The sequence below is a fragment of the Plectropomus leopardus genome, chromosome 1 (genome assembly GCF_026936395.1).
Source record: "Plectropomus leopardus strain MGB_pleo_1.0 chromosome 1, ASM2693639v1, whole genome shotgun sequence".
NCBI classification, from domain to species: Eukaryota; Metazoa; Chordata; class Actinopteri; order Perciformes; family Serranidae; genus Plectropomus; species Plectropomus leopardus.
This window is the reverse complement of record NC_142176.1, coordinates 12745341-12772146: the sequence shown is the minus strand read 5'-3', so window position 1 is coordinate 12772146 and position 26806 is coordinate 12745341. Positions and strand designations below refer to the sequence as shown.

General features: G+C 39.6%; 1 protein-coding gene across 2 annotated transcripts; it reads right to left on the bottom strand.

Moving 5' to 3' along the window:
• Positions 1–557: 557 nt before the first annotated feature.
• scg3 (secretogranin III) lies at positions 558–19039 on the bottom strand. 2 transcript variants are annotated; one of them, XM_042492235.2, is made up of 12 exons: positions 18596–19039; positions 17661–17713; positions 17448–17490; positions 17040–17255; positions 15170–15312; positions 14670–14828; positions 14015–14243; positions 13517–13633; positions 7725–7808; positions 6681–6791; positions 5488–5577; positions 558–1451 (listed from the first exon to the last, which is right to left on the bottom strand). In XM_042492235.2, exons 1-12 carry the CDS (start codon positions 18696–18698, stop codon positions 1333–1335), a joined length of 1467 nt encoding a protein of 488 aa, XP_042348169.1. In that variant the 5' UTR covers positions 18699–19039; the 3' UTR covers positions 558–1332. The 2 variants fall into 2 exon arrangements, with proteins under 2 accessions (XP_042348169.1, XP_042348162.1); XM_042492228.2 differs by having other exon boundaries at positions 17028–17255; positions 18596–19038.
• Between the last annotated feature and the right edge of the window lie 7767 nt (positions 19040–26806).

Here is a 26806-nt window from a genome sequence, read left to right as displayed (position 1 = left end):
AGTGGGGTCAGCGGACACACACAAGCTCCTCTCTGTCTTGAGCTATATTTGTCTCAGGCACCTTTTGATTTTTTTTACTTAATTATGTCACTAATTACTTAAAAATGAGAAATGACAATCCCAGGCTTTTTGAGGCCCCTCTTCCCATTTGGGCCCTAGGTAATCCATTTTTCTCCCACTGCGACACCCCTGGCAGTCAGATTGGTTCAAGCAAAGTGAAGTGGGGGAATTAAGTGTGGACTTAAGGGGAATTAATAATGTTTATATCAATTGATTAGTGAAAATAAGCAAAATGAATTCATTTGTGACACACATACATTAATGTTTTGGCTTGGGCAAAGGTATAAAATATAATCAAGTTAAAAGACTAAAATTAATATAAAGTCATGAATCATTGGTGTTAAAGTCCAAGTGAAGTTACTAGTCTTCTTTTTTTTAATTATTATTATTATTTTGTCCAGTTGAGTTGATTTCACGTCACGTGACTCTAGTCCTCACCTCTGGTATGTGGATGTCTGTTATTGGTGCTGCTTCGTGGTCACATTTAAGTACACAGATAAAGAAAAGGCAATGTTTTAATTGCTTTTAAACTTTAGGAAAAAATCACAAATATTTACATTTAAAAATACTTATCTTGAGTCTCTACAGAGATGGAAATGTTGAACTCACAGAGACATGCAGAGAGAATTGATGATACAAACGTGGCCCCCTAGTGGGCCCCCAAAGAATTACAGCAGAACATAGCAGGAGTACAGAGGGCACTGACATGATGCACAACAAATATATTTTTGGTAAAATAAAAAGCAAGAATACATTAAGATCTCACATATACACTGGAAAAAAAGGAATATAATAGGCTAAGACAGGTTACACAGAATGGGTACAGTTTGATATATGTGCATTTTGTTGCAAAAAAAAAGGAAACAATTGATGACAAAGCTACAGCATCATACTCTCATAACATTCATTTCCCACAGGAGTCAGGTTGGAGTAAATGCTAGCATTTAGTTGGACGTGTGAGTTGGTTACATAAAATACTTTGATTTCTCTCTCTAGTGATTATTACTCTGCGATCCTGGCGTGCAAATGCAATCAGTTAGGTAGCTGTAAAGAATCACTTGACTGTTTTGTTGATAGTATTATGAAATCCCTTATCTTGATACATTTTGGGAATGTCTGGGAGGGTATACAAGTTCCCCTAAGCAGGTAGTTTTGAATACACAGTATATACTTTACCATGCCATGGGAAATAACTTTAAGTCGTCAGGGTTTTGTTTATGTCAGACTCAGTTCTGTTTAGGCCAGAGGTCGGTAGGAGGATGGGCGAGGATGTTACAGGCTGCTGTAGATCCTCTTGATGGTGTCACCCTCGTCTTTGGCAATGATGCCCTTCTCAATGTAGGAGTCCACCTGCTGGTCCATGAAGTCCTTCAGTTTGGACAGGTCGTAATCTGGAAACAGAGATTAAAACAAAGGATTGATTTATGATCTGAGAGGTCGAAGAGGAAACTCTTGAGGCTGAGATGGTCGGCTGAATAGATCAGACATTAAACTTCTTAAGACGGCACACCCAAACAAGACATAAGCTGGTGCGGTGGTTCATTATCAAGGAGGATTAAGGTCAGAGTTAGCATGTTTGTCTGGGTTAAGAAGAAACCACATACATAATAAGAAGGCCAAAAGATCACAGAGAGATACATTAAGTTCTTACAATGAAATGATTCCTAATTTTCAATTCAATATCAAAGTAATAAAGTCCATGCGTTAATAAAAGATTTTATTGACAATCAAAGTGCCATGGATACTTTTTGGACTGCAAACCCCATGGACTTCAACATTAAGTAAGTATGACAGTCATTGTTTTCTATCCTAATGTGACTACTTGACCTATCCTTGAAGAGCACCTGATTTTTTACTGTCACTAGCACCTAGTATCTTGACTCAGTGCAGCACTCCCTATTTTTTTCTTCAGTTTCAAAATATTTTTTTGGGCCCTGACACACCAAGTTGGCAGTTGACCTTTGATCTTGTTTTTGCAGCATGTCCCGCACCATACAGCAGATTCAGTATGTTGAATCAGCATTAGAGGTGGTGAAGCACATCGTTGACTGTTATCTCTCAGATTAGTGGTTCACCTCAGCACACAAAGAGAGAAACTGAAGTGGTGTTGGCAAACAACTAAAGTCAAGAGGGTGTAAGACATAAGATTTTTTTTTTGGTAAACTGAATCTGTTCTTTCAGTATCGGGTTGTGTTGTTAAGCTGCTAACCAAGTCCCCGGGAAAAACAGCTCAGCCTTGCTTCCAGTTTTTCCCAGTGGCCACTCGCAGTATTGCAGCAAAAAATCCATCACAAAAGAGACGTCTCTTGACACATCAAACTGCAAACATGGTCAGTTATGACTCTCTTTATTAAACATTTTATTGATGGAAGTTTTATATTTATATAACTTTCTTTGAGCCGCAAAAGAGGATTTTAAAATCCATGACATCATCTCAAAGTAAAGTTTATGAGATGAGTTGCAACTCGTTGGCGGGGACAGCGGGACAAACACTACTGGGCATATTCAGTGAGCGGCATACCGCGGAAGAAAAACCCGACAGTAAGAAACATTTTTTTAGCGTATGCGCCAGGTGAGCACTTCCACTGGACTCATTAGTCGCCATTTTGGGGTCTAGTATCAAGTTATTATTATACATCTGTGGTGCTAACTGGCTAACTAGCATCTTGAATCCATCCTGTCTGTCTTCTGGTTTCACTTTATTGAATGATGGATACAGACTACCGCTGCTGTCAGTTTGGTGTGTCTGGGCCTTCTCAGGAAATATTTTCCAACAAACCACGTTCCCTCAGATACTAAAAGCGCTTGATGCACCTTTAAAAAATACCTTTTTTGAAGCATCATTTGTATTCACCTTGTTTTTGACAGCTCATTGTCACTTCACAAAGCACCATAAGGCTGCAGCATGATGTGGCTATATTTAGAGATGACCACAACCTGACTCTGTATTATCCATCATGGTAACAAATGACTTTCAGAGAGCAGGCAAACAGCTGCTGCTGCTGCACCTCTTCTCCCTGTTCTGACTGGATAAAGGGAAAAACAGAAGGACAGAGGCAGCAGCCAAGAAGTCATGCAACAACTTCCTAATGACATTTCTAACAGCAGCAATTTGCCTCAGGACACAGTTGCTTTGCAAGATGACACACATGACGTGTGTGAGGGATTAACTGAATGTGATTAGAGACACAGCAAAACTGCTTCCCTCAATCTTGCCTGCAAGGAGCCGAGAGGCGAAACCAGGATGTTGCTTCTACGTCCATCTGCTCCCCCGGCTAATCTGTGTAGTGTGTGGGCGTACACACAAACACACACGTACGCACACATTTAAACACACACAGAGAGTCTGCTGAGATTGTCCTAATGTGTGCTTCTGGTAAACACAATAAATGGCCCGTCGCCCACTCCGTTACTATGACACTGCTTTTTCGTTGAAAAGGCTTTTGTTCTCCTCCAGCTGTACTTTTTTCCGAAGAGAGAAGAAAATAGAGAGCAGTGATGAGGTTTAATGTGGTACAAAGTGCGTGAGAAAAGTATTGTGTCATTTTAGCTTCTGAGAGTGCCACTACGGGAAAATTGGTTGATTTTGGGGGGCGAATTTTGACTCTGTTCAGTCTGAGCTTGTCTATTCTGATACCATTATCTGTCTCTCTCCTCTACCCAGATCACTGACAGGCAGGCGGGGAGGCCTCTGTTGTCCCAGACAACCACTCCACGCACCAGAATGCTAATGAGGTGTCCTATATAGAGCCAGGTCGGAGATGAGCACCGAACAAAACTTCCCTGCTGCTTCACAGCCCCTCAGCTCCTTCTCTGCAGCACTTCAAGCTCCATGTGTCAGCCCTTTTTTTTCTCCCATGTTTAAGATGCACACAGGAATCTAGGTCAAACTTTGTTTTTTAGTGTCATTTCTGTTGTCTTTTAAGTGTTTCTCTCACTCACCAGTGACTGAGTCACCCATTGATGGGTGGCTCAGATTAGACCAGGCCACTGAACACAAGCAGGAAATATAAATCTCACTGTGCTAGAAGTTTTTTTGTCTGACGTGTCCTGCTGTGATGATCAACAGCTGACGCAGACGGATGGCCTGAATAGTGAGAACTCATTAACATTTCATTCTCTGCTGTTTAATGAAGCACCACTGGGCATTGATTTTACACTGTGGAGTGCCCAACAGCAGGCCTCTCCTGTTCGACGGGTGCACTGTTTTCACAGCTCTGCATGCTGGTGAAGTTTCTGGGTCACATGCTGCTTCTTTATGAATGCTGACAATTACAATATCACTAAGGCTGTAAATATAAGTGCACACTCTCCGATCTGAGCACTGACAACTAAAACGTGATGGTCTTTTCACAGCTTCTTTTGTTTTTTTTGTGATAGAAGTGCTAATTATGAACCAGGCTCTGTCTCTACGTCTACATCTCCTTTTCACACGATTGCACACAGCCATCCTAAATGCTGAGGAACAGGTAGGAGGGAATACATGAATGGATCTTTGTCTCTGAACAAGGAAGCTGTATCAGGAATAATTAGGACAGACTCGTCAAGAATTATCCATATTCATGAGATGTGGAGTGAAGCATCTATCCCGGTATCCCAGATTCATTTTAATTGCAAATTGATGTTAACAAAAGATGCTTCAAATTTTCTGTTTTTTCAGAGCGTTGCCTCGGACCTGTCTGTGGACCTGGCACATTTGGTGCTAAAAACAAGTTCCCCTGCTGCCCATTCCCCTTAAAAATGATTCTTTTTTTCATAATTATGATTATAATGATCTTTTTAAATATATTGTATTTATTACTAACAAGAACAGGAGCGGCTGTGGTTCAGGAGATCGAGTGGGGTGTCCACTGATCAGAAGGTTGGTGTTTTGATGAGTATCTTTGAGCAAGAAGCTAAACCCCAAACAGCTCCTGATTGCTGTGCCATTGGTGTGTGATCGTGTATGAATGATTAAGAACTGAGTAGCAGGTGTAATATAGCCTCACCCACCACTTTATGGATGTGTGTGTGAATGTGTGAATGTGACTCGTAGTGTGAAAACGCTTTGAGTGGTCAAAAATGACTAGAAAAGCACCATACAAGTGCATATCCATTTACCATCACACAACTTAGCTCACAAGCAATAATAAAAAAATAAAAGAACAATAAGAGAATACAGCGTATGCAAATTTTCTAATTTCATCCTCTTGTTTTTGTTGTGTGACCCAGAATATATTTGCGTTTTCTTTTTCTCTCTCTCTAATACACTCCTTTTTTTGTTTTTATTTTATTGTTTCTGTTACAGTTTTGGTGCCTGTTTTTCTGCCTATGTCCCCGAAAAGAATATCCTCCACTGCTCTTAAAAGTCAGCAAAGACTGGAGAAAGCAGAGCTGTTTAAACTGACTGGTTGAAATAGAAATCTTCTAATATGGAGTGTGACTCACCATCTTTGCCTTCCTCTTTGTTGTGTTTCTTCAACCACTCGATGTTCTTCCTGATGGCCTCCAGATAAGTCTCTGACTTGCCAGGTTGACCTGGTAAGAGAAAGAGAAAATGAAGAAAAAGAGAGATGAAAATCTTCCTCGTGCTTGTATTGGAAATAAGTGAATTTTCCCTTATTAATCTGCTGTCATACATTCACTCAGAAGACTAAGACAATGCTATCTTAGACTTCAATTATTTACAGCACAAAATTGTCCTAAAGCAAGACTTTATGCTTAAACTTTGAAATTTTGTAGCAACGGGAGCACGCTGACAGCTAGGATTTGTCTTTCATATTAAATAAGGAGCACAATAAGACACTGTTGTCTGGCCCTGGCGTAGAAAGACACACTCAGTGTGGAAAAGTGGCAACTACAGGAAGTATATGGCATCTATAGTTTGAGATTTAGGTTAATATTAACCACCAGTCAATATCAGATCTTTGTATAACCACCGATTCAATCTGATCATAACACATGCCCTGAATTTTTCCATAATATCATATTATGCAACTCAGTGCAGTCTGTTTACAGGCAAATAACACAGAGTTTAGCTGCCATTGCTGAGGATAAATAAAAGTCCTGGTGGTAATCCTGCTTTATGTTTTGTTTTGTTTTTCCTTTTTCTGAGCGTGCGTGCCTGCTTGTGTGTTTGTGTGGATTAGACTGATGAGTGGGTACAGTGCAGCGTACAGGGACAGAGAATAATGGCAGCTGTGACATGCTCTCCTGTGAATGTTATGGGACTGGCCTACTTCAGGGACAAGCAGGGACTTAACTATTATTGGCCTGGACCACACAGTGTTTTTCCTGAAAGCCTGGCTGAGCGAAAACAAAAGGTCTGAAATGGTTTTGCCCGTTACATTTAAACTCATTTCTTAAAAATCTGTCACTGAGGTAGCATGAATATGATGCTTTGTTTCATTGAAGTGATGTGGTTTGATTTGATGTGGCATTTATTTGGGATGTTTGACACAAAACAAAACAATGAAATCATAATGCAAAAGAAATTAATAAAAACAAGTCATGCAATCTAGGCACACAGTTTAGCATATTCAAGGGGCAAAATGGAAAGAAAAATTATATCAGATTATGAAATCATTAAACAAAAAGCAATTAATGTTTCCTCTGGTCGTCAGGAGTGGGGGTGGACTGACTGGTCTCAGTTGACGGCTGCTCCTCCTTGGTTGAGTCTTTCAGGTTCTCATACTCCTTCTGCATCTTGGCCGCCTCAGCTTTGGTGTTGTCGTCCTCGTCTAAGTTTTTTCCTACAGCAAAGAAACAGCACACAGAGCTTTAAAAACCACTGCTTAGTTGCTGGTGGAGATATTTATAGCAGTAGTAGTACATTTTGGGAAATCTCCAATACTTAAAAAAAAGAAAGAAATTAACACCATGAACATTGTTTTATCTGTACAAAGTGTAAAAATGACAATCTGTTTTTACAGAGAGCTGTGAGCAGTGACTGGGGACTCTGCTGTACATTATGTTTTTTTGTAAAGGTCAAATAAAGAGGACATAATGTATTTTGTTGAGCTTTAAATTTGCTGCTAGGCTGATTGTGGTGTCTTCTGACTGAGCCAGGCTAGCCCTTCCCCCGTGTTTTCGGTCATTGTGCTTCATTAGACCAACTGGCTGTAGCCTTACATTTAACGAACATATTTGAGAGTGGTATTGAGGCTTTTCATTTAACTCTCCACCAAAAAGCATATGAGCATAATGAGCAAAAATGCCAAACTATTCCTTTAAAAATGAAATATGTACCCCCCCCCCAAACCTATATGTACTATATATTGTGTTTTTTGTTCTGGTCAGTGGTGGATGCAGTATTTAGACCCTTTACTAAAGTAAAAGTACTCCTACCACACTGTAAAAATACTCTATTACATATAAAAATACTGCATTGAAAATGTTAGTTAAGTAAAAACACACACACGCACACATACACACACACATATTCAGTAAGTTATATATATTTTACCACTGGTCGTGGTATTGAGGGTTTACTGCTGGTGTATGTGTTGACAAAATTATCCTCATATTTAGAACCGCATACAAGCAATATTTTAAATATACTTGTGTAAGGATATGTATCTCCTCAGAGCCTAATATACTTAATACATCTGACCATGCCAGATAAAATGATATACTTTTATTGATTTTTGACACAGTTTTGTGGGATAACTTGCAAGGCCATTTACCATTGGGTCCAGTGAAGTCAGGAGGTCCGAGAGACTTGCCCAGCTTGTTCTTAGTCTGCATGGCGATCATAGCGTCCAGGTTCTCTGCAGGTGGGCGACACAGGTCAAACATTTATGTTAGATTTGATCATCACTGTGATGTCAGTTCACTTGGCAGACAATGAATGAAAAACGTTTAACCTTTTGATGATCCCAGGCTGTGCCTGTGTGACTCAGAGGCTGATTATCATGAGAAAAGGGTTTCATCTAATTAACAGAAAAAGGAGGTTCAAGAGTATGATGACGGCAATGAACAAAATCTTTTCCAGAATAATTTTCAATAACTCATGTATGACTGAATGTTAGTGGAAAAAATCAGTATAAAAACAGCTGTTATGGGGATAATTTATCCCCAATTTATCCAAACAGTCAGGCTGTGTTACCACTAATATTGCAGTAGGTTTCACTGTCACAACAAGATTAGAGAACATAAAAGACCCCAAATCAGCTAAATGACACAAACAGATCATATGTCTCAGAGACTGACATTAAGTGACATCTGATCCTCTCCGGATTAACAGAGGGGTAAACATTATGTTCAAAAACAGCGGAGGCAGATGTTCTGGAAAACACACGACCCAGAGATCAGCTGAAATTTCATCCTACATATCAAATGTCAGTAACACTTTACTTTAAGCCCCCATATTCAGCAATTGGATGCACCCTTATAACATTTAAGACATAGTTTTGAACACATTATAATGTAGATATAGGCAGCTATAAGGATATATGTTTATTAAGGTACAGTATTTGTCAGAAATTTATCCTATTAGTTACACAGTCTATGATTGGGTCAAGATCTTATCTAGCAGGCCACCAATGCCATTACTATTTGTTTGAATTCAGGCTGTGACGTCGGGTGACTTAAATTCACTATCAGGACAAGAGAATATTGACGTTGATATTTTGTTGGTTTTAACTTGTGTTAAGCATCAAAAATCTTCCAAAGGTCTCATGCCAATGTCATCTTGATGCAGAATAACTACATTTAGTGGTGAAACATGGAGAACAAAACCCAATATCTGCAAAACCTAAAGACATTTACACGTCTTAATGCTCACATCCACACAATGTGAAACTCTAATGTTGTTACACATTTAAAATAAAATGAAATGCCTTTAACGTCCTTAAATTAAATTAATAAAAATGTACATGGTCCAATGTCTTTCTGGCATCATATTGACGTCACATGTCATCGGGGTAAGGGACTTTTTCATGGTGACAGGATATTAGATGTCTGGATGCTGGGACACAAGGTCAACAAAGAGATAAGACAGAACAGAAAGGCTTGATTTCAGCACCGTAACTGAGCATTAAGGGGCCAAAACAATTTCCTCCCGCATCTGTGTTCACCCACTTTCATTTCTTCTTATCTAAGCATCTCACTTGCACTTTCTGTGTATCCGAGCTGCCTCCTCCAACCTGTAGCGCAGTGGAAGCCCATTATTTCACTCTGCCCACACACACATATAAACACCATCTTTCTTCCTCCCCCACTCTCTTCCTCTACATCTCCATCTATCTCGGGGCCTGTATCACCCGATTAGTGTTGACTGACAGCACTGTGTATTCAGTTGTGTACCTGGGTGAGTCATCGGAGCATCACAGCCCAGTTGTAGGGGGGGGTAGAGGTGGGGAGGGGGCATTAACTGGTTGCTAGGCGATGGCGGGATTCCTTTCTATAATCTCCTCTCAACCTAAACGACATTAAGCCAGAGGTGTTGTCTAGGAAACCCATGTCTTTTGTAATGGTACATGCCTGTTTTGTTCTGGTGTGTAACGTCAGCAGTGGTCATTTGTTCCGCTGGGAGAGATAACGAGCTGCTGGAGGTCATCTGGAGGAGGACTAATTAATCCCTATACAGCCTACAGAAGGTCAGCCTTAGTTATAGACTTCAATACGGCTCGTGTAGTGGCATATAACCATTATAAACCGGCTTTAGTTTGTAACAAATTATATTTCAGAGCTGTTTAGTTAACCCTTTGAAACCTGGATCGACATCAGTCTTCTTTTGATGAGCTCATCTGCCTTTCACAAGCTATTTGACCCTTTGATATTTTTAAAAGCAAATTCAGGATCTACCTTTTTCAATTTGGCACTGACTGACACTCACTTGTGAGGATTCTGCTTGAGTTTGGTTTTGTTGTATGTTTTCGTGTGTGTTTTCTCTCTCCCTCCCCCTCCCCTGTCTCCTGTAAGGCGTGTGTGTGTGGCGGGGTGTGTGGCTGGCCCCTCCAGCAGCAGCAGATGAGGCACACCTGTCCCCACTCAGCTCATCAACCTGCCCATATGAGCCTTGTCTTCACACCACCACTGTGCCGGATAATTCTGTGCAGTTTGGTTGTGCTCTCTGTTCTTTCAAGTGTTCTCTCAGTGATTTTTTTGAGTAGCTTATTTTCTGGTGGCTTTTATGCTGCCAGTTGCAGTGTTTCTTCTTTGCCTGTGATTTTTTTTTTGTATTTCACAGTGTTTCTTCTGTGTGCTCAGGTACAGCTGTGTGTCTCGCTATTTCACCAGCCTTTGTGTCTTTGAGTTTTTTCCGTCTGCTCAGCCTTCAACAGAGATTTTTATACGAGTCAGCCAGCTCCCTGCCTCCACTGCCTTTTTTTGTTGTTTGGTTTTTTTCTTGTTGTGCAATAAACTCTTTTTATACATACCTACCAGAATCAGTCTCTTTGGAGTCCAACAAAACCAGAAACCTAACACTTGGCAACACATGTCCCAAAAATTGCAGGAAATTTTTAAATGTAAAAAGAAAATGATCAAAAAAATAGTTTTAAAAAAGAGAGGATTGCTAGAAAATTATCCATAAAATAGGTAAAAGTTTCCCCAAAACTATATTTAAAATTATGTTAAAGAAAAAAATGGATAATTATACATAAAAAATTAAAGTTTTCTTTAATTTTCAGCCCTTTTTAAGGTCATTTTTGTTTTTTTTACTTTATGGTTTTTCTTTTTATTTGAAAACCTTATACTTTTAAAAACAAAACAACCTTAGAGGTATTATTGTCATTTTAGGTCTTTGAAATTATTTTTGCTTACTATTTTACTGATCTATGAGTCTCTTTTTAAAGTAAATGAACAATACGTCTATGTATTATGTATATTTCATACTAATAACTTAAATTTGCAAATAGGTTATAATATATTCTTGTAGGTACCCACCCAACAGTATATAGAGCAATTTAAATTAACTCCACTTTTACCAGCTACACTGAAGGGATGAACACATTACCAATAATTCAACAATATAATGAATATGATTCTGAGATGGGGCTTTCCACATAATGAGTACTTTTGATATAGTGCTTTAATTTTAAATTCTGTAATTTTGTGTAATGCTGTTTTTAATCTCTCTGCACAGCACCTTGAACCTACCCCGGTGTACGAAATGTGTGTTACAAATGAAACTGCCTTGTCTTTCTTTGTTTATAGCTTCTCATATGTGAGCATTAGCTGCTTTCCTATGTTCTGTATCACTGTTTAATATATTTTATCTTTAATTTAATACATTTCCCTTTTTGTACTGTTCGATTGAGAAAGCAAGCAATTAGAACACATCATAAAGGGCTCTGGAAATTAAGGATGGTGATTTTTCACCATTTTAGCATTAAGTTGTTGGAGAATAATTGGCACATAACGCTATAATGGCAATAAGCTTGTTGTCCTAGATGAGACTCCATCTACCAAACTGATTTTAAAGCACAATTATACCCCATCCCATGTTATTAAAGCACATCACTTCTGTTTTTCTGTCTGGGATTGATTTAAAGAGAGAGAGAGAGACGTTTGGGTTTGCCGAGGCTTGCACTCAGAGATGACAACTGTCCCTTACAGGTGGCTGACCTTTCCACTGGCCGTTGATGTGATGGCCAGCCATAAAAACCAGCCTGGTTATACAGGGTGCCCCTGACACTAATCTGTCTATGCAGGCTTCACACTCCACTGCACAAGCTGATAGGGAACATTAGCTCGGTTGAACACACAGAACGCGAGAAAAAAGCACATACGTAAAACACAAAGGTGGATAAATGCATGTACACTGGCGGCTAATGCAATGGACGGATTGAAATGTAAATTTAAAATCTTTTATCCACATCTAAACCACACATCCTGTTGTTTAATCTGCAATTCATGGCTAAAGATATTTTTCCTAGGGGTGGCCACTGAAAATCTTGGGGTGGCACACCAAAAGCAAAAGTCATAACTGAATTTCAGGAATTTGCTTATGTTGTTGAAGTATATAGTCCAGTGGAAAACTATACGAGTTAAGGAATCACATACTGATCTACTTTTGTTTCTTAATTTATAGTTTATGTCAATAATTATCTGATGTAACATGTTGCAGTTAACATTTTGAGTTCCACACTAAACCTGTTTTAATATGTTTTGTATCTGTTTGAACATGTTCGGCAATTCATTGTTCTTGGCTGGTTGTCCTTTTTCTTAAAGAGACAAAGCTTTACTTTGAACGAGCAAGTAACAAAACATTTACTGAGAACAAGCCCTCTCAGGTTTAGGGGAGATTCGTGTGTACCCATTGAGCCAATTTTCATTTAGATGTCCTAAGGTGAGAATTCAAGGGACCCCCTTGAAAATGGTCATGCCAGTTGTTCCCTTGCAAAAATTCCCCCTAACTCTGAAGCACGATTTAGACATTTCCCAACAAGCTATGTTGACCAGGGTGTTACCAATGCAGCTTCAGGTTGCCTAGTTTTACAAGATGCCACTACCTTAGCTTATAAAATGAGTGCACCACGGCTTCTTAAAGCCGCTTACATCAGGTTATGGCCTCCCGGCCCCAGCTGTGTTACATCAGCAAAACTCTTATCAAGTTAAATACAAAATCATCCTTTTTGTTAGTTAAGTAAACATTTGCTAGGAAATATTAGTCTAGATAACATTATTTTGTAAAACACTAACATAGGGTAAGTTTACATGGCAACACTTATTGCGTGAAACATTGAGTTTTTATTGTGGTTTGGCCTTTCGTTCACATGACAACAGGTTTTTGGGGGCCTGAAAATGCAAACTTTTGAAACTGGGTTCAAGAGTGTAATCTTTTGAAAACGCAACCCGTTCAGTCGCTGTTTAAACTGGTAATGTGCAGATCCTGTGAGACCAGTATCGTCAAGGCCGCACCTGGTGTTCTTCTATGGTGTGTCATTATAAAGTCACATTGACAACTACTGGCCTGGCATGCATACTACAACAGTTTTGGTTGTTTTTGCAGATCAGTGTACTCAAGGATCATTCTAACAATGTTATCATATGAACGCAGATTTAAAAAAAAAAACAAAAACAAAGGAAAGACTTTTTCGTTTTCAGTAAGGCCGTTGTCGTCTAAAAGTGGCCATAATATAATCATGTAATCATAATTCTGCAAAGAGTAGGTGTACAATAATTTGATAAAATAATCTTAAATCAAGCTCTACTATATCGACTTATGGGACGTTTTCCTGCACCTTTCAACCACATCATGACTGCAAACTGAAAAGTTCAAAAAAACCTAATAAATGGAGCGTTAATCAAGAACAGTTTGTCAAACGACTATTTGCAAGGTCAAAAACGAACACTAAAAAATATACGATTTCATGAAATTATTACCCTGCCCTAAGTAAACACTACATTATATTATTTTCCATAAATGCAGCAAGGTCATCAATAAACTGCAGCACTCTACGCCTCCCTTTTCGGGTGCTGAATGTACGAGATTACAGATACACAGTGCTCGTGCTGTGTTATGTCTTACCTAGATAGGACACTCCCTCCTCTGGCGTGATGGTGCCGTACTTCACCATCATCTTCACAAAGTCAATCAAAGTCTTCATGATGGTGATCAGTGTCTCTCTCTCCTGAGTGTCTTGATCTGCAGCACAAACCAGAGAGCAAATTCTAGCATCCATGTTTAGCTAATGGTAATTGGCTTCCATGGTGTTAATGTTACCACATGGTGCTTGACTGTGGGGGTCATGATGATGGGATTATAAATAATTAGTGATGTGTGTGTGTGTGTGTGTATGTGTGCTCTTCATCCGCACTTCCTAAGATGTGTCAGGGAAACAAAGGCAACCAAAACAAGCACTGACTCATCCTTGAGAACAACATCGCCATGACAACAACGGCTCTCTAGTCCTGTTCTTGATGTGGAGAACTTCTATCTTTGGATGAAGGATGCTGTGAAGCGCTGATGTTTTTTCGCCTCTGATCTAAACTGCCATAGTGACCTTGTCGGGTGGGTTGTTTTTACCTGAGTCAAGGCTCCTGAGCAGGCGGTAGAAGTTGGGGAAGTACTGCAGGTCCTGGAGCCCGTCTTCAGGGCTCACCTCATTGCCCTCGTCTTTGTCCCAGGTGTTGTCGGCTGTGTCACTCCCGTCTTCCTCTACATCCCTGTCCACCTCATCCTCAATCTCTTCATCGTTTTCTTCCTCATCATCCTCGTCTTCATTGTACCGGCGCCTTGGTGGCTCCCACGTGTCCTGAAGATGAGTTTTTTGTTTTATTTTAGTCATTATTATTGTTATCATAAGTGTAGATTTCGGGGTGGACACATGGAGACACATCCCTCAATATTTAGAAAAAAGGGAAATTTGTCCACCATAATGAAAAACATAAAAGTTGCAGAGGAATAATAGTAAAAGAGGAATAATAATAATAATAATAATAATAATAATAATAATAATAATGTAGAAAATTTTGTTAAAGCTTTTTCTTAACTGACTAACTGTTATAAAAGGTAATAAATCAGAATGTATCATGTTATCACAATACTTAGTATATTGCAAAACATTTAAAATTGCAATATATTGTATCATGACTTTAGTGTCATGATAATATTATTTGGGGGATATTGAGATGAAAACTGTGCCATTGATTGTTATGGTGACTTCTTTGCGGGTTTTTACCTTGTTTGCGTCTGAACCCTGGTTGTCCTGCTCTCCCCTGGTCTCTTGGTCGTTGCTCTCAACGTCTTCGATCTCGTTGTTCTTTGCATTTTCGGTAATGAGATCCTGGAGAGCCTCGGCCACCTGGTACTCCAGAGTATCCGCCTGGCTGTCTGTGATCTACACAAAGACAAAGAAACAAACTGAGAACAATTGTCCGTAAAATAACAAATGTGCAGCGAGACGTGTTAGAACAGAACAGCACGTCTCGACAATAAACCTCTTTGTATCACATATCGATCACTGTCACTGAGAAAACCATCTCAGGGAGCAATTTGGACGCCGCCAAATTACTTATTGAGTGTTAAAAAAGTAATTCACAGCCAAAATCATGGAACAAAGCAATTCACACATCTCTTCCCCAGCTGGTGAGGAGACAGGGGGTGCAGAGAGAGAAGAGTTCCTGTTGAGTAAATGTCATGTTACACGCTGCGTCGAATCGAGTGGCACACATAACCTACCAGCCCCAGTTTGAGCAGTTTTGAGACGATTCTGTCGAAAACCCCTCTGTCGTCCTCTTCGTAGATCTTGTTTGCGATCTTCTGGACAATGTCCTCTGCAGTTAGTGGAGTGCCGTCAACCTGGCGGAAACTTTCCGGGTCATCTGAGAACAGAAAACACATATGTTAACAATTCTAAATGTCCTTATAAGCTGTTAAAAGAAGGTGTTTCTGCTTTAATTCTTAATCTGTTTACTCTCTTCTTTACTCTGTCCGTCACTCATACTTCCTCTTTTTCTCTCTATTGTGAAAAAAAATGTGTTAAACCTGGATCTAGAAATACAGTTTCTCTCACAATAAGTGGAAAAAGATCATTTTGTCCTCGCCCCCTCATACTCAACATATCTATATCCACATTACTGACTAAGAAATGTGCAGTTGTTACAGTTTGATTCTTACATAACAGTCCCAGGGCCACGCACAATAAAAATAAGCAGTGCCGGAATACTTTTGCCCGAATTGGCATGTTGAATCATCACTGATGTACTTTACCTTCAAACGGGGGCATATTTCTGTGTCACTAAAGGAAATAAGAAATTAAATCCAGACTGTGGTTGCCAAATTTAGATGTAGCGTAACCTGACGAGCAGCTTGTCATTGCCGGGGCTGACCACACAAATCGATGAAGTGTAGCACTCAGCGCTTTGTGCCTGAGTCACCTCACCTCAGAGACTCTGCTTTATGCTGATGATTGGACCTGATATCAAATTACATGCATGTGCAGTGAAAAGTGTGCTGAGCTGATGAAATCTATTGAAGTTCAAAATCTAAGTCAGCATGATCGGATTTGGAGTGAACTTACAAATATAATAATAATAATCAAATGAATGGTCGGTGTCTGTCCAAAAAATAACCCATGCATCAAAAACTCTCCTGTGAAGAGAGGGAGCTGGTACAGGTTTCACAACTGCAGTGTCTGACGGTGACGGGATAATCTTTCTCTCTTGCATGCACGTGTCCTCTCTTTGATTCTTTCTATCTGTCCCTGCTTATCCCCATCACATGCACGTGTTTCTTCTGCCTACTCTTTCTTAAATGTCTGCCTGGTGGCCTGCCAGTGACAGAGACAAAAGCACGCAGCATGAGGCCTGCCCTTGGCTATGGGGGCAAAGGTCACACAAGCAGAAGGAGTCAGACACAAACAATGCCAGGACGTGGCCTGTTAGGCATGGGCGGATTATGGGACAATGGGCCCCTGGGCACAGACATGCAAAGGGCCCCACTCCCTCTCCTACATAAGATCAAAACATAAACTTTGTTGTTTTACACCTTTTTGGGGCAACTTTGTGTCCCCTTATGGTTGTTTTGTGTTTTTTGTGGAAGTTTGGGTACCTTTGTGGTAATTCAAAGAGTGCCTTATTAAGGTAATTTTTTGTCTCTTTGAGGTAATTTTATGTCTTCTTTAGTCATTTTGTGTTGCTTTGTAGTCATTTTTGTGTCTCTTTGTGGTCATTTTGACTTGCTACCTGGTCTGTACACGTTAATTTGAGTGACCTTTTGTCATTTTGTGTCTCCTTGTGGTTGATTTGTGTCTTTTTGTAGTAGTGTGGATCTCTTTGTGATCATTTTGTGTCTGAGGTATTTTTTTTGTATGTGTTTTTTTGGTCATTTTGTTTCGCCTTGTAGTCATCTTTCGTCTCCTTGTGGTTGTGTTTTGATTTATTGTAGTAAGTTGAGTGTCTTTGCAGTTCCTTTGTATCTCATTGTGGTCATTTGTGGACATTTTGTAAGTGAAGGCCCCTGGACCTGTACCCTGCAGGCCCGTTAAGTAATGGATCCCTGCTGTCAGGACAATGTGCATGGTGACAGGTGTGCGTACCCTGGTACTTGCCGTAGTCCATCCCATTCTTGGTGGAGTCGTAGTCCTCGGCCAAACGCCGGCTCTTGGTTGAGTCTGACTCATCAGGGACGTACTGGTCCTCCTTCTTGAGCGGCACCTCAGTGGTTTCCTTTGATTTCTGGCTGTCAGCCAGTGACTTCAGCACAGTGAAGTCATCAAGGTCCTGCTCTGACTCTGCGTCCTTGGAGGCAGAGGGACGCTTGCTCTCTGAAACGAAGCAGAGACAAAATGATCAAACTGGAAAAATGCAAGTGGTAAAAATGAACACATTGTGACGGTTCTTCTAATAATTGTTATCAGTGCAGATGAAGCCTGTTTTACTGGAAGAGCTGCAACATGAACCCACTCAGCAGACGGAAATAAAGTCATTAATTGATTGGCAGTAAAGTTTCCTCTTACCAGCTGACTGCACCGCAGCCTTCACGCTGTCCGCCTCAGCAATCTGGGGGAAATGACGAACATTAAATAAATAATTTCCACTCAGGATATAAGCTCTGATTAATAATGTTTGCTGGGCTAATACCAAGGTTGTTTGACAAGTGACCATGAAGCCCGTTTGGCCGGATATTGGATGAGGAAATTAGATATGGGACATGGAGAAAGAAAGCTTACCTGCTCTTGTAGTGGCCTTTCTTCTGTCAACTGTCTATTGTACACAGTTTTATCTGCAACAGAAAAAAAATGCATAAAATCATGGCTAAAAGTAGACTTAATCATGAATGGGTAGACTTATATTTTGCAGGTTACAATGTAAAAAGCACATAAATAAATTATTTTTTTAAAAAATTAAACAAATTTTTAATAAGATAATTTACTTCTGTTACAAGTGTCAAAAAATATTTTAACGCTAGAATATTTTTTCTTGTTATTTTAATATATTTGTATCTGTCACATTTGTGTGACCGTTTCTGCTCTCCCAACTCACCATGAACCGCAGAGGCAGAGCATAATCGGATTATCAAACAAAAGATTAAACTGCGGCGAAAATAGACCACAAGCGGCCATAACATGCGACCAGGCGTCGTTAAAAACCCCGCCAGTCACTGCTGAGCTGGGACTGAACTTTAAGGGCACTGCTTTGTGAAACATTTTTATTCAACAGGTTTATAGACGAATAAAACAACTAAGCTCCTGAAACACACAAAACATTACAAAATCTATATAAAATGTATGAAAATTACTAAAAAATTCCAATAATATCCCCTCAACTGCCCATATGATCTGTACAAGGTGAACACAACGCGTAATAGTCACATTTAGCCTCGTTACTCTGCAGATACGCGTTTTCAAATGCTTTTTTAAGCATCAGATTGTCAATAATTAGTTTTTAGTGTCTTTTTTATTTCATTTCGGGCACCATGTGTGCTTAGCAGAGTGTTGTGACCTTATTGCACTTTGTGGCGTTTTTAAAATCCTCCTTAATAATCACTGACTGCCTCCAATATCATCTTTTACATATCTGTACAATTAAACATATTATTGCATAAATGCTTAACGCTGCAAGACTACGACAATGCATGTTTATCTTATGGTTAAAGGCGACTCACCATCCGTTGAGGCTGTAGGTGTGGGGAAGGCAGATATCTGGCTCACTACATTCAGGGCTAGAAGCTGGAAAAGGAAGAAAAGGCCGATGTTTTTTGTCGCCATCCTGAAATAAGCTGTCTCGGAGTGTCCAGGGGCGAAGATGGGTCCTGGCTGCCTTGCTGTCCGTGGTTTTGGTTCCCTCCACCAAAGTGCTGAATGTGTGGACAGCTCCGCTCCGCTTCGGCCGGCCGCTGGTGCTGAAAGTGCCGCGGAGGCTGCGCCCTGGAGTAGCCGCTCTGTGGACGCACCGGGCGGGGAGGGGCTGGCCAAATCTCCGCCGTGCACTGGAGCTGTTGAAGAGCAGCGGTGCTGAAACCAGGTCACCTCGCGTTAATTATAACCAGATAAGCAGGGAGGCTCTTCAAGCCCCGTGTGAGCTCCTGCATCACCTGCCAAGGCTGTAAAGAGCCCACTACAACAAGACCTGCCCCCTCTGTGTTCACAGAGGAGGAGGAGGAGAGGGAGGAGGAAGAGGAGGTGAACACTGCAAAAAGTGTCAATCTTATCAAGACATTTCAGCATGGAGTTTAGCTCTAAGATGTTTTTTTCCTCCTTTTATTTATCAGTAGGAACAATATAGGAAAGCAATTTGACTATTTTAAATATTTCTATCGCCAAAAGAATTGAGAATTAATGAAGAATTTTACGTAAATACACAAAAAAATATTGATACTGTTGGAATAAATGTCTGCAACCATCAGTTTTTTTGCAGCAGCAGTCTCCTAAACACACAAGTGAAACGGCAACGGAAATAAGCAACCTTAATGTCAAATCATTTGCATAATCGTGAATTTATAACATCTCTGAGTGTGCAGGAACAAAACGCTGAGATGCTTATTTTTCGCAGCGTTTGATCAGGAAATCCGCCCCACGCCGTGCGTCACACGCGACCTGCGTCACGGTTGTAGATCTTCCACTGGCCCGGTCAATAGCAACCGTTATTAAAACGGCAAACAATTAGGCACGTAAACAAAGGGCGAGATATACTGGTCCAGTTTTATGACCGCCTTGTTTTCACAAGATCAAAGTATTGCTAATTAGATGCGGCTGACGTCCCTCATGGATGATTCAGGTGTTATTGGGTTCAGTTTCCAGCGGCCGATTCAGTTCCCAAAGTGAGGCTCCGAATAAAACGAAGTGCTTTAATTTCCCAGTAGACTTTAGTACAAGGAGGGCAAAAGGATAATTTGTTTGATGAAAGGTCTTAACTGAAGACACTGCACTTAGCAATAAAATGTGTTCATAGGGGCTCCTTTAAAAAACTGTAAAATCATGAAAAAGCTTGTGATTTACACATTTTATATCTCAGGGTGAAAGGGAGTGTGGGACTCGTTCACAGCAGGCTGCATGGATGCAAAGAGAAGGTCATTAGTAGCATTAGGACATATGATTTGGATGATGTGGTGTGTCACTGTTAATCCCCTGGTTTATGAAAGCCTCTGAGATTAAAATACATCTGTGATCTGACGACTCTTCTCTCCGAGCTGTCATTTCACTTCACACTACATTTGCTTGTTGTAATGTCAAGTGAAATTGGTCTTCAGTAACTTTCCCTTTGTTTGGAATAACTCAGGTATTGTCCTTAAGTACAGGTTTGACCCAGGGTACTTGTACTCATGGGCGGATATGAGATAAAGGGTCCATGGGCACAGATATCCAAAAGGCCCCACCATCTCTCCAACATAGGAGCAAGACTCAAAGACTTTGTGGTGGTTTTACTCTTTTGTTGTTGTTGTTGTTGATGACTTTTTTGTTGTAATACATCTTTTTTATTGTTATTGTTTAGTGCCTCTTCGAGATCTCTTTAAGTTAATTTTGTAGTGCTTTTTTTAAATCTTTTTTTTATCTCTTATGTTTATTTTGCCCCTATATGTGGTCTTTTTGTGTCTCCTCGTGGTTCTGTTTGTCTTTGTTGTCATTTTGCATCTCTTTGTGGTTGTTTTGGCCCATGAGTTTTGTTTTTTTATTTTTATTTTTAATTTCAGGACTTTCACTTGTATTGGAATATTTTTAGCCTGTTACTGAAGTAAAGGATCTAAGTACTTCTGAACAGAGTGACTGTAGCTGTGATTTAATAATGTTTTCCATCAGCTGCTCTTTTCTCCACACAGTATGTAGGAGGTTTGTTAGCTTTCACCATGTTAAGATTTAGTATCATTGTTGGCTGGCTGTGCGTGTGTGTGTGTGTCTGTGTGTGTGTGGTGTGCATGCACGTGTGTGTGTCCTATCTGTCACTGCTTGCTTTTAGGTAAATTCAATAGAATACAATGTAACACAATGATTCCAAGTTATACCGTGTGATACAATGCAGTTGTCCCTTTTCACAGCAGCAGACAGATAAGCTTGTCACAGTAGCAAAAGCACAAGTGTTACTAACAACCTGACAGATGGCTCCAGTCTACTCAAGCAGCAAGCACAATACCAGGAAACGGAAATCTTATTATTTACACCTATGCTTTTCATACCATAAAAAATGACTGGAAGGATTATTAGCCTTCCAGTCAGGTTGTGAAATGTGCAACAACACTAATAGGACAGTGAAGAAGTCGATGAAGCTCAGTTTGTACATGCCCACACAGTCCTAAGAAGAAATCCAATGGAGCAAAATAAGTGAATACACCTGTGTGGGTAACTTCACCTGACAGAAATAAGTACACAGGCCTCTATTTTCAAGATTTTCACAAATAACAGGAACACTTCAAGTTGAAAGAGCTGTATGTGTCATTTAGAGCATTAATATAGCAGCAAACTACTATTTTCTATGTAAAGATATAGTGGAATAATGGCATCCTGAGCAGAGAATGAGGTCCCGCTAAACCTCTGTCTTTGTTGTAATCAGAGCTTCTCTGTTTTTTGTTGCGGTGTCCGGCCATGCGTGTATGTTTGTGAATGTGAGTCCCTGTGTGTGTGTGTGTGTGTGTGTGTGTGTGTGTTTGTGGGTGTGGGTGTCCCACTAATTAGAGAATCAATGCTACTCTGCACTGTGCTCTTATGGTTGTTACTGCTGACAACGCTGTTCTTAGGGATGCAAATCTTCACTTGATCGCTTAAATTTCACACATTCGATTAAATTCTCAATGACCGATTAATAGATTAACGCACACCCTCCAGTTTCCTAACACATTAACCCTGTCCGCTCTGTCTGTTCTGTTTCTGTTGATAGTACTGTTCTCGCTGTGAACCGTGTGCAGGCAATCCAGGCTGGAGGTGTAGTGCTATTTGTGTTAGTACTGCAGCATGCCTACAACCCGCGCACATGCATGGTTAAGTTGTGGCTTTTTTTTTTTTTTTTTTTTTTATTAACAGTTTCTAAATGAAAAGAATTACACAAGTAGGTACAAGCCAGACAGACAAAAATAAAATAAAATAAAATAAAATAAAATAAACAATGAACAAATGAATAATATCATAATATGATCAATAAAGCTAGTCTCTTGGAGATGCAACTGAAAATCAGTCCAGAAGATCGTATTAAGTACACACTGACAAAATAAATTTTCTAATGTTTCTACCATACTGGGACAGAAGGTGCATTTGTCATTCATATGAGGAATGTATTTATGATCTATGTATCTGTTTGTTTGTACAGTGGCAAGTTTACTTCCCCTACCTTAATCGACTTTAACTATAAAATGAAAGGATTTGCTGCCTCACAATAATTTATCACTGGCAATTTTAAGATGTAAAGTTTTTTGCATGTTACTCAGTGCATTAGTTAATGTCATGATATAATCAACACACTCTGAATGTCAATATGACAAATATGACCATTCCTTTTGTTATTATTGTCTCTTAATGACCTATGCTTTAGAGATGACTCAGTGCAGATTAGATCGTAGAGCTCATTCTGCCCTATCGCTGCACCCTGTTATTTGACTTCTTTTGCAACCAGTCCATCATAATTTGATCTTTTCTGACAGTCTTAGCTTAGTCTGTTGCCATGTGCAAAATGCTCTACACTACTGACATCTTGTGTGTATGAGCTGTTATTACACCCACTCCCCTGTTTTTGTTTTCTCCAAAAGCACCTTGACAAAATGCCAAGATGTAAACACCCCCCCAAAAAACAAACACTATTTATCTGTCAGCCTCAACCCCTGAGAGAGAGCATATTCACAAGGACTTCCTGACCTCTCATACCAAAAAAACTCCATCTCTTGTAAACTACTGGTTGGCTGTAATTGCTCTCGGCCTATTCACATGTTTTATTTTCTCTGTAAATGCTTCACTCCCTTTCTGTCTTTCTCTTTTTACAAAAAAGTTGTTCCAAACTGTGAGACAGCCTCTGTCTCACAGATGGTTTCTTTCACCAGTTTTTAAAAACGTTTAAACATGACGCCGTTTTTCTGTTAAGATTTGTTAATGAATGAAGGATTACTCCTGCACTTACCTCTGTATTAAAATTAGACCAGCTCATCAAAAATTAAACAATTCGCATTACTTTTTTTATATAAAAGCTCTATATTGGAGATGTAGCCTAAGTGTTGAGTTATACCAAACAAACTATCACATATATAATCATGAATTTGATCTTCAAACTCATGATTTTGGTGATGCAAAGTGATGTTGCTCTTGGTCAAGTTTAGGCATCTCTACTCTCTGTGTATAAATGAAATTGTTATTTCAATTTGATGCTCATTCTGTGAATTCACAGTTTGTTCATCGTATCTTATGTAAAATGTTGCTGTTGGTAAATACTTCTGGGCACAACAAAACAAAATAACACACAACAAAATACTCAGATATCAAAACTGCTTTAGCTCAGATCCTTTTATCTGGCCCGCCTCCCAGGTAAAGAGATGGGACTTGGGGGTCTGCTCCTGGTGCCAGATCTGGGCCATGCACAAGTCACAGCAGCCACATCAACCAAGAATGATCCAGATAAACCAGAACAGGCCCTTACCTGGGTTAGAGTTAATTTTTATTCTGGCCCACAGTGACATTCAGTATCCTAAATCGCTCCAAATGCCGCATTGAATTATGGCACTCGCCTGTATCAACTAAAGGAGATTATTCCTAGATCAAGACTGCATTATGTAGTGATTATACTGCCATCATGTGTTCACTAGACTTCAGTTTGTGCTGAAATGGCTGGTAAGCTTTTAATAAAGCTATATCATCAGGAATGGAAGAGCTATAGAATACTACTTTTTAGTAAAATAACTCTTGAAATTTGAATTAAATGTCAATGTATACACTTGCGGAACAACATGAGTATGACCACTTAGGACCAACAATAAACTTTATTTATCATACAACCAATTATCCATTATAAATATATAATTTCCTTAGTGCAGCCTCACTAGAATTACCAACAAAGAGATATTAAAATGAAAATAACCAACCAAATAACCAAAAGGTTTTGGACACCGCAGCAGGTGCAACAAGCACACTTCCTATAGATTTAAGAGCAGAATAAATCTCTACCAAAGCAGACTATACAGAGATGTCTGAACATTTTAAACTCCTGCACAGTTTTACTCACTGAATAGTGCACACTCACAATACTATGTTGCTAGGCAACGCAGTGGTTCCTGACATTCTCAGGTTACATTTTGTCGGTTTGTCGTTGTACTCACCTTTCTGAATGTCATTTTGTGAGTCTTGTGGACTGCAAAGTCCTCCTCGATCTGCTCCACGTTCAGTTTCTCTGCTCATCCATTATTATTCTAATATATAAACAGTCTCAGTCTCAGTATCTATGACACACTGCTCTCCTCAAAGATTGCAAACACTTTGAGCTGACTGTTGCTCTGCAGTCACATCAGGAATGAAAAGTCACAAACAGCAGAAATACTTTGAACACTTCACTGAAGGGTCCTCAGTGAATGCCAAAATTAGCGTGCTGGCTGGGTGGTACATTCAATCAGTGATAAATTATTATATATATCCTTTTTCTATTATGCACCTGCACAGTTGTAACTATACTCCAAGGATATAATCCAAACTTTGATTGCATTGTTGGGCATTTTTTGTACTCTTTACTAAGTGCTACGTCTTTGAAACTCCACAACCCCAACAGATGCTGACTCAAGTGACATCACGAGAGGCAATTTATCTCAGCCTCAAACTGTTTTATACAACTTTTTTTCCCTAAAATATCCAGTCTCATTCTCGAGGACGTGCAAACAGACGACAATGTGTAAAATCAGCATATCATTAAGACATTGCTTAACATTTCTGTTGATGATTGAGGTTTCTCAGTGTTTGTGACAAACAGCTGTGAATCTGCGCACTAGACTGTGCTCCCGTAGATATTTAATTCAGTCACTGAATTAATTCAAATGAATCAATTATTGATAATTATCTCTTGTGCATTTTTGTTGTGCGAAAGTGCGTGCTTTTATGAACTTTTTGTGCGACAAACACTGGCCCTGACATATAATAAATTGAAAAAAAAAACAAAACATGAAAATGTGAGAATCACTGAATGTGTGTTTGGGGCAAGATGTAACGTGATGCACTGCTGACATGTTATTTATTGTCTTTTTCTGTTGTTTGTTTATGCCCCTTGACTCTCTTTTGGGAGGGTCTAAACAAAGGCTGTCCCCTGAGAACAAGGCAAGGAACGAGGACAAGAATTCCCTCTTTATATCAGACCGAGGGACAAACTGTTTGTAGGACTTCAAAGACTGGAGTGGTGACTTTTATGGAGCGGGGAAGCTTTGATATGTCATCTATTTACAGCCATTTTCAGGCACTATGCAGAGGACACCTCATTTGTTCAGTGTTTTCCAAGAAACCCTGTGGTTATCTGGGACAAACAACCCTTTGTTTGATTCATTTTTTAAAAATTCAGATTGCCATCTGTGGTCACCAGGTTTGTACAAAAAAGTCCCATTCGAAGTGTGCTCTGTGATCCATTTGAGCAGCAGTTTTCACAAAAGAAAGACTGCTGCACCATAGCAAAAACCCTATAAAAAACACTGAAATTATGTTATTTTTAATATGTGACCCCGTTTTTTTTGTCACTGAGGCTTGAGATAATCACTCTCAGTGAAGAGAGTAATTTGTGTGAGGAGTCACTTGACCACTAGAGGTCTATGCTTTCCTCTTGAACACATTGTGGGGCAAAGATACACTGAATCAGAAAAGGGGAATGAGTTCAAAAATGTACAAAACGACATAAAAAGCAAAACTCTTAAATATACTCGTATTTATTTTCGAGCATATTGGTTTAATGAAACTTACTGTGGGTAAATGCAACTGGACATCTATCACACTGCTTCCTGATTTATACTTACCTATTTTTTCAGTTTTATTAACTGTGCTGTTTTACCAGCTTCAGGCAGGTTACAGTGAATGGGCCAGTATGTTCTCTGTGTTCCTCAAGGACACTTCAACAGGTCACATGTCCTGCAGTAGGGATCAAACATGTGACCTTGCAGCGCTGTTATCAACAGTCAAGCCTCTCTTTTACCAGCTGTGTGTGTGTGTGTGTGTGTGTGTGTGTGTGTGTGTGTGGTCCTGTTAAACTGCACCTCTGAGATCTAGTTTGAGTTTTACATCTTATAGCAGGCAAATATTTAATGTTGTGGGTTTTGTTGATGTTTGAAGGAGGATTCCACTGATTTTACTCTTAATAGGTCACTTTACGAGTCATGAGTACGACTCAGCCTGTGAAAACAGTTGTATAATGTCATCATTAGAGGGTCATTTTCTCAGACTTGATGTCTTTAGAGTTATTTTTACTTGGGCTTGGGGACTGTGTTACAAACTTGGGGCATGGCGAGTGAAAGATGTGGGTTTATGACAGGCAGTTTAAAGACAAGATGCTATGGATGCATTTTGGGAATTATAGTATTCAGGGTTATTAGAGTGTGATCCACTGTAGAGACAAAAGTTAAAAGTTAAGTTAAAAGTATATCTTGGGCCACTCGTTTTCATCTTTTTTTTAGTCTGTCTCTTGTGAATCCCCTAATTTTTGGGTAATGTGGTGAAATACCCTTTTAAAGGTCCAGTGTGTAGGATTTAGGGGCAGAAATGGAATAAAAAATTATAACAAATATATTTTCTTTATCTCAGAATCACCTGAAAAAAGGATTATTGCTAGTGCTTTTATTACCTAACATTACTTTACCTTACTACCATTTTTGCATCAATAATCAAAGTTGGCGGCCCCCAAACACTGATTATTCTTATGTGAAACTGTTTTTTCTGTGTTTTTTTGT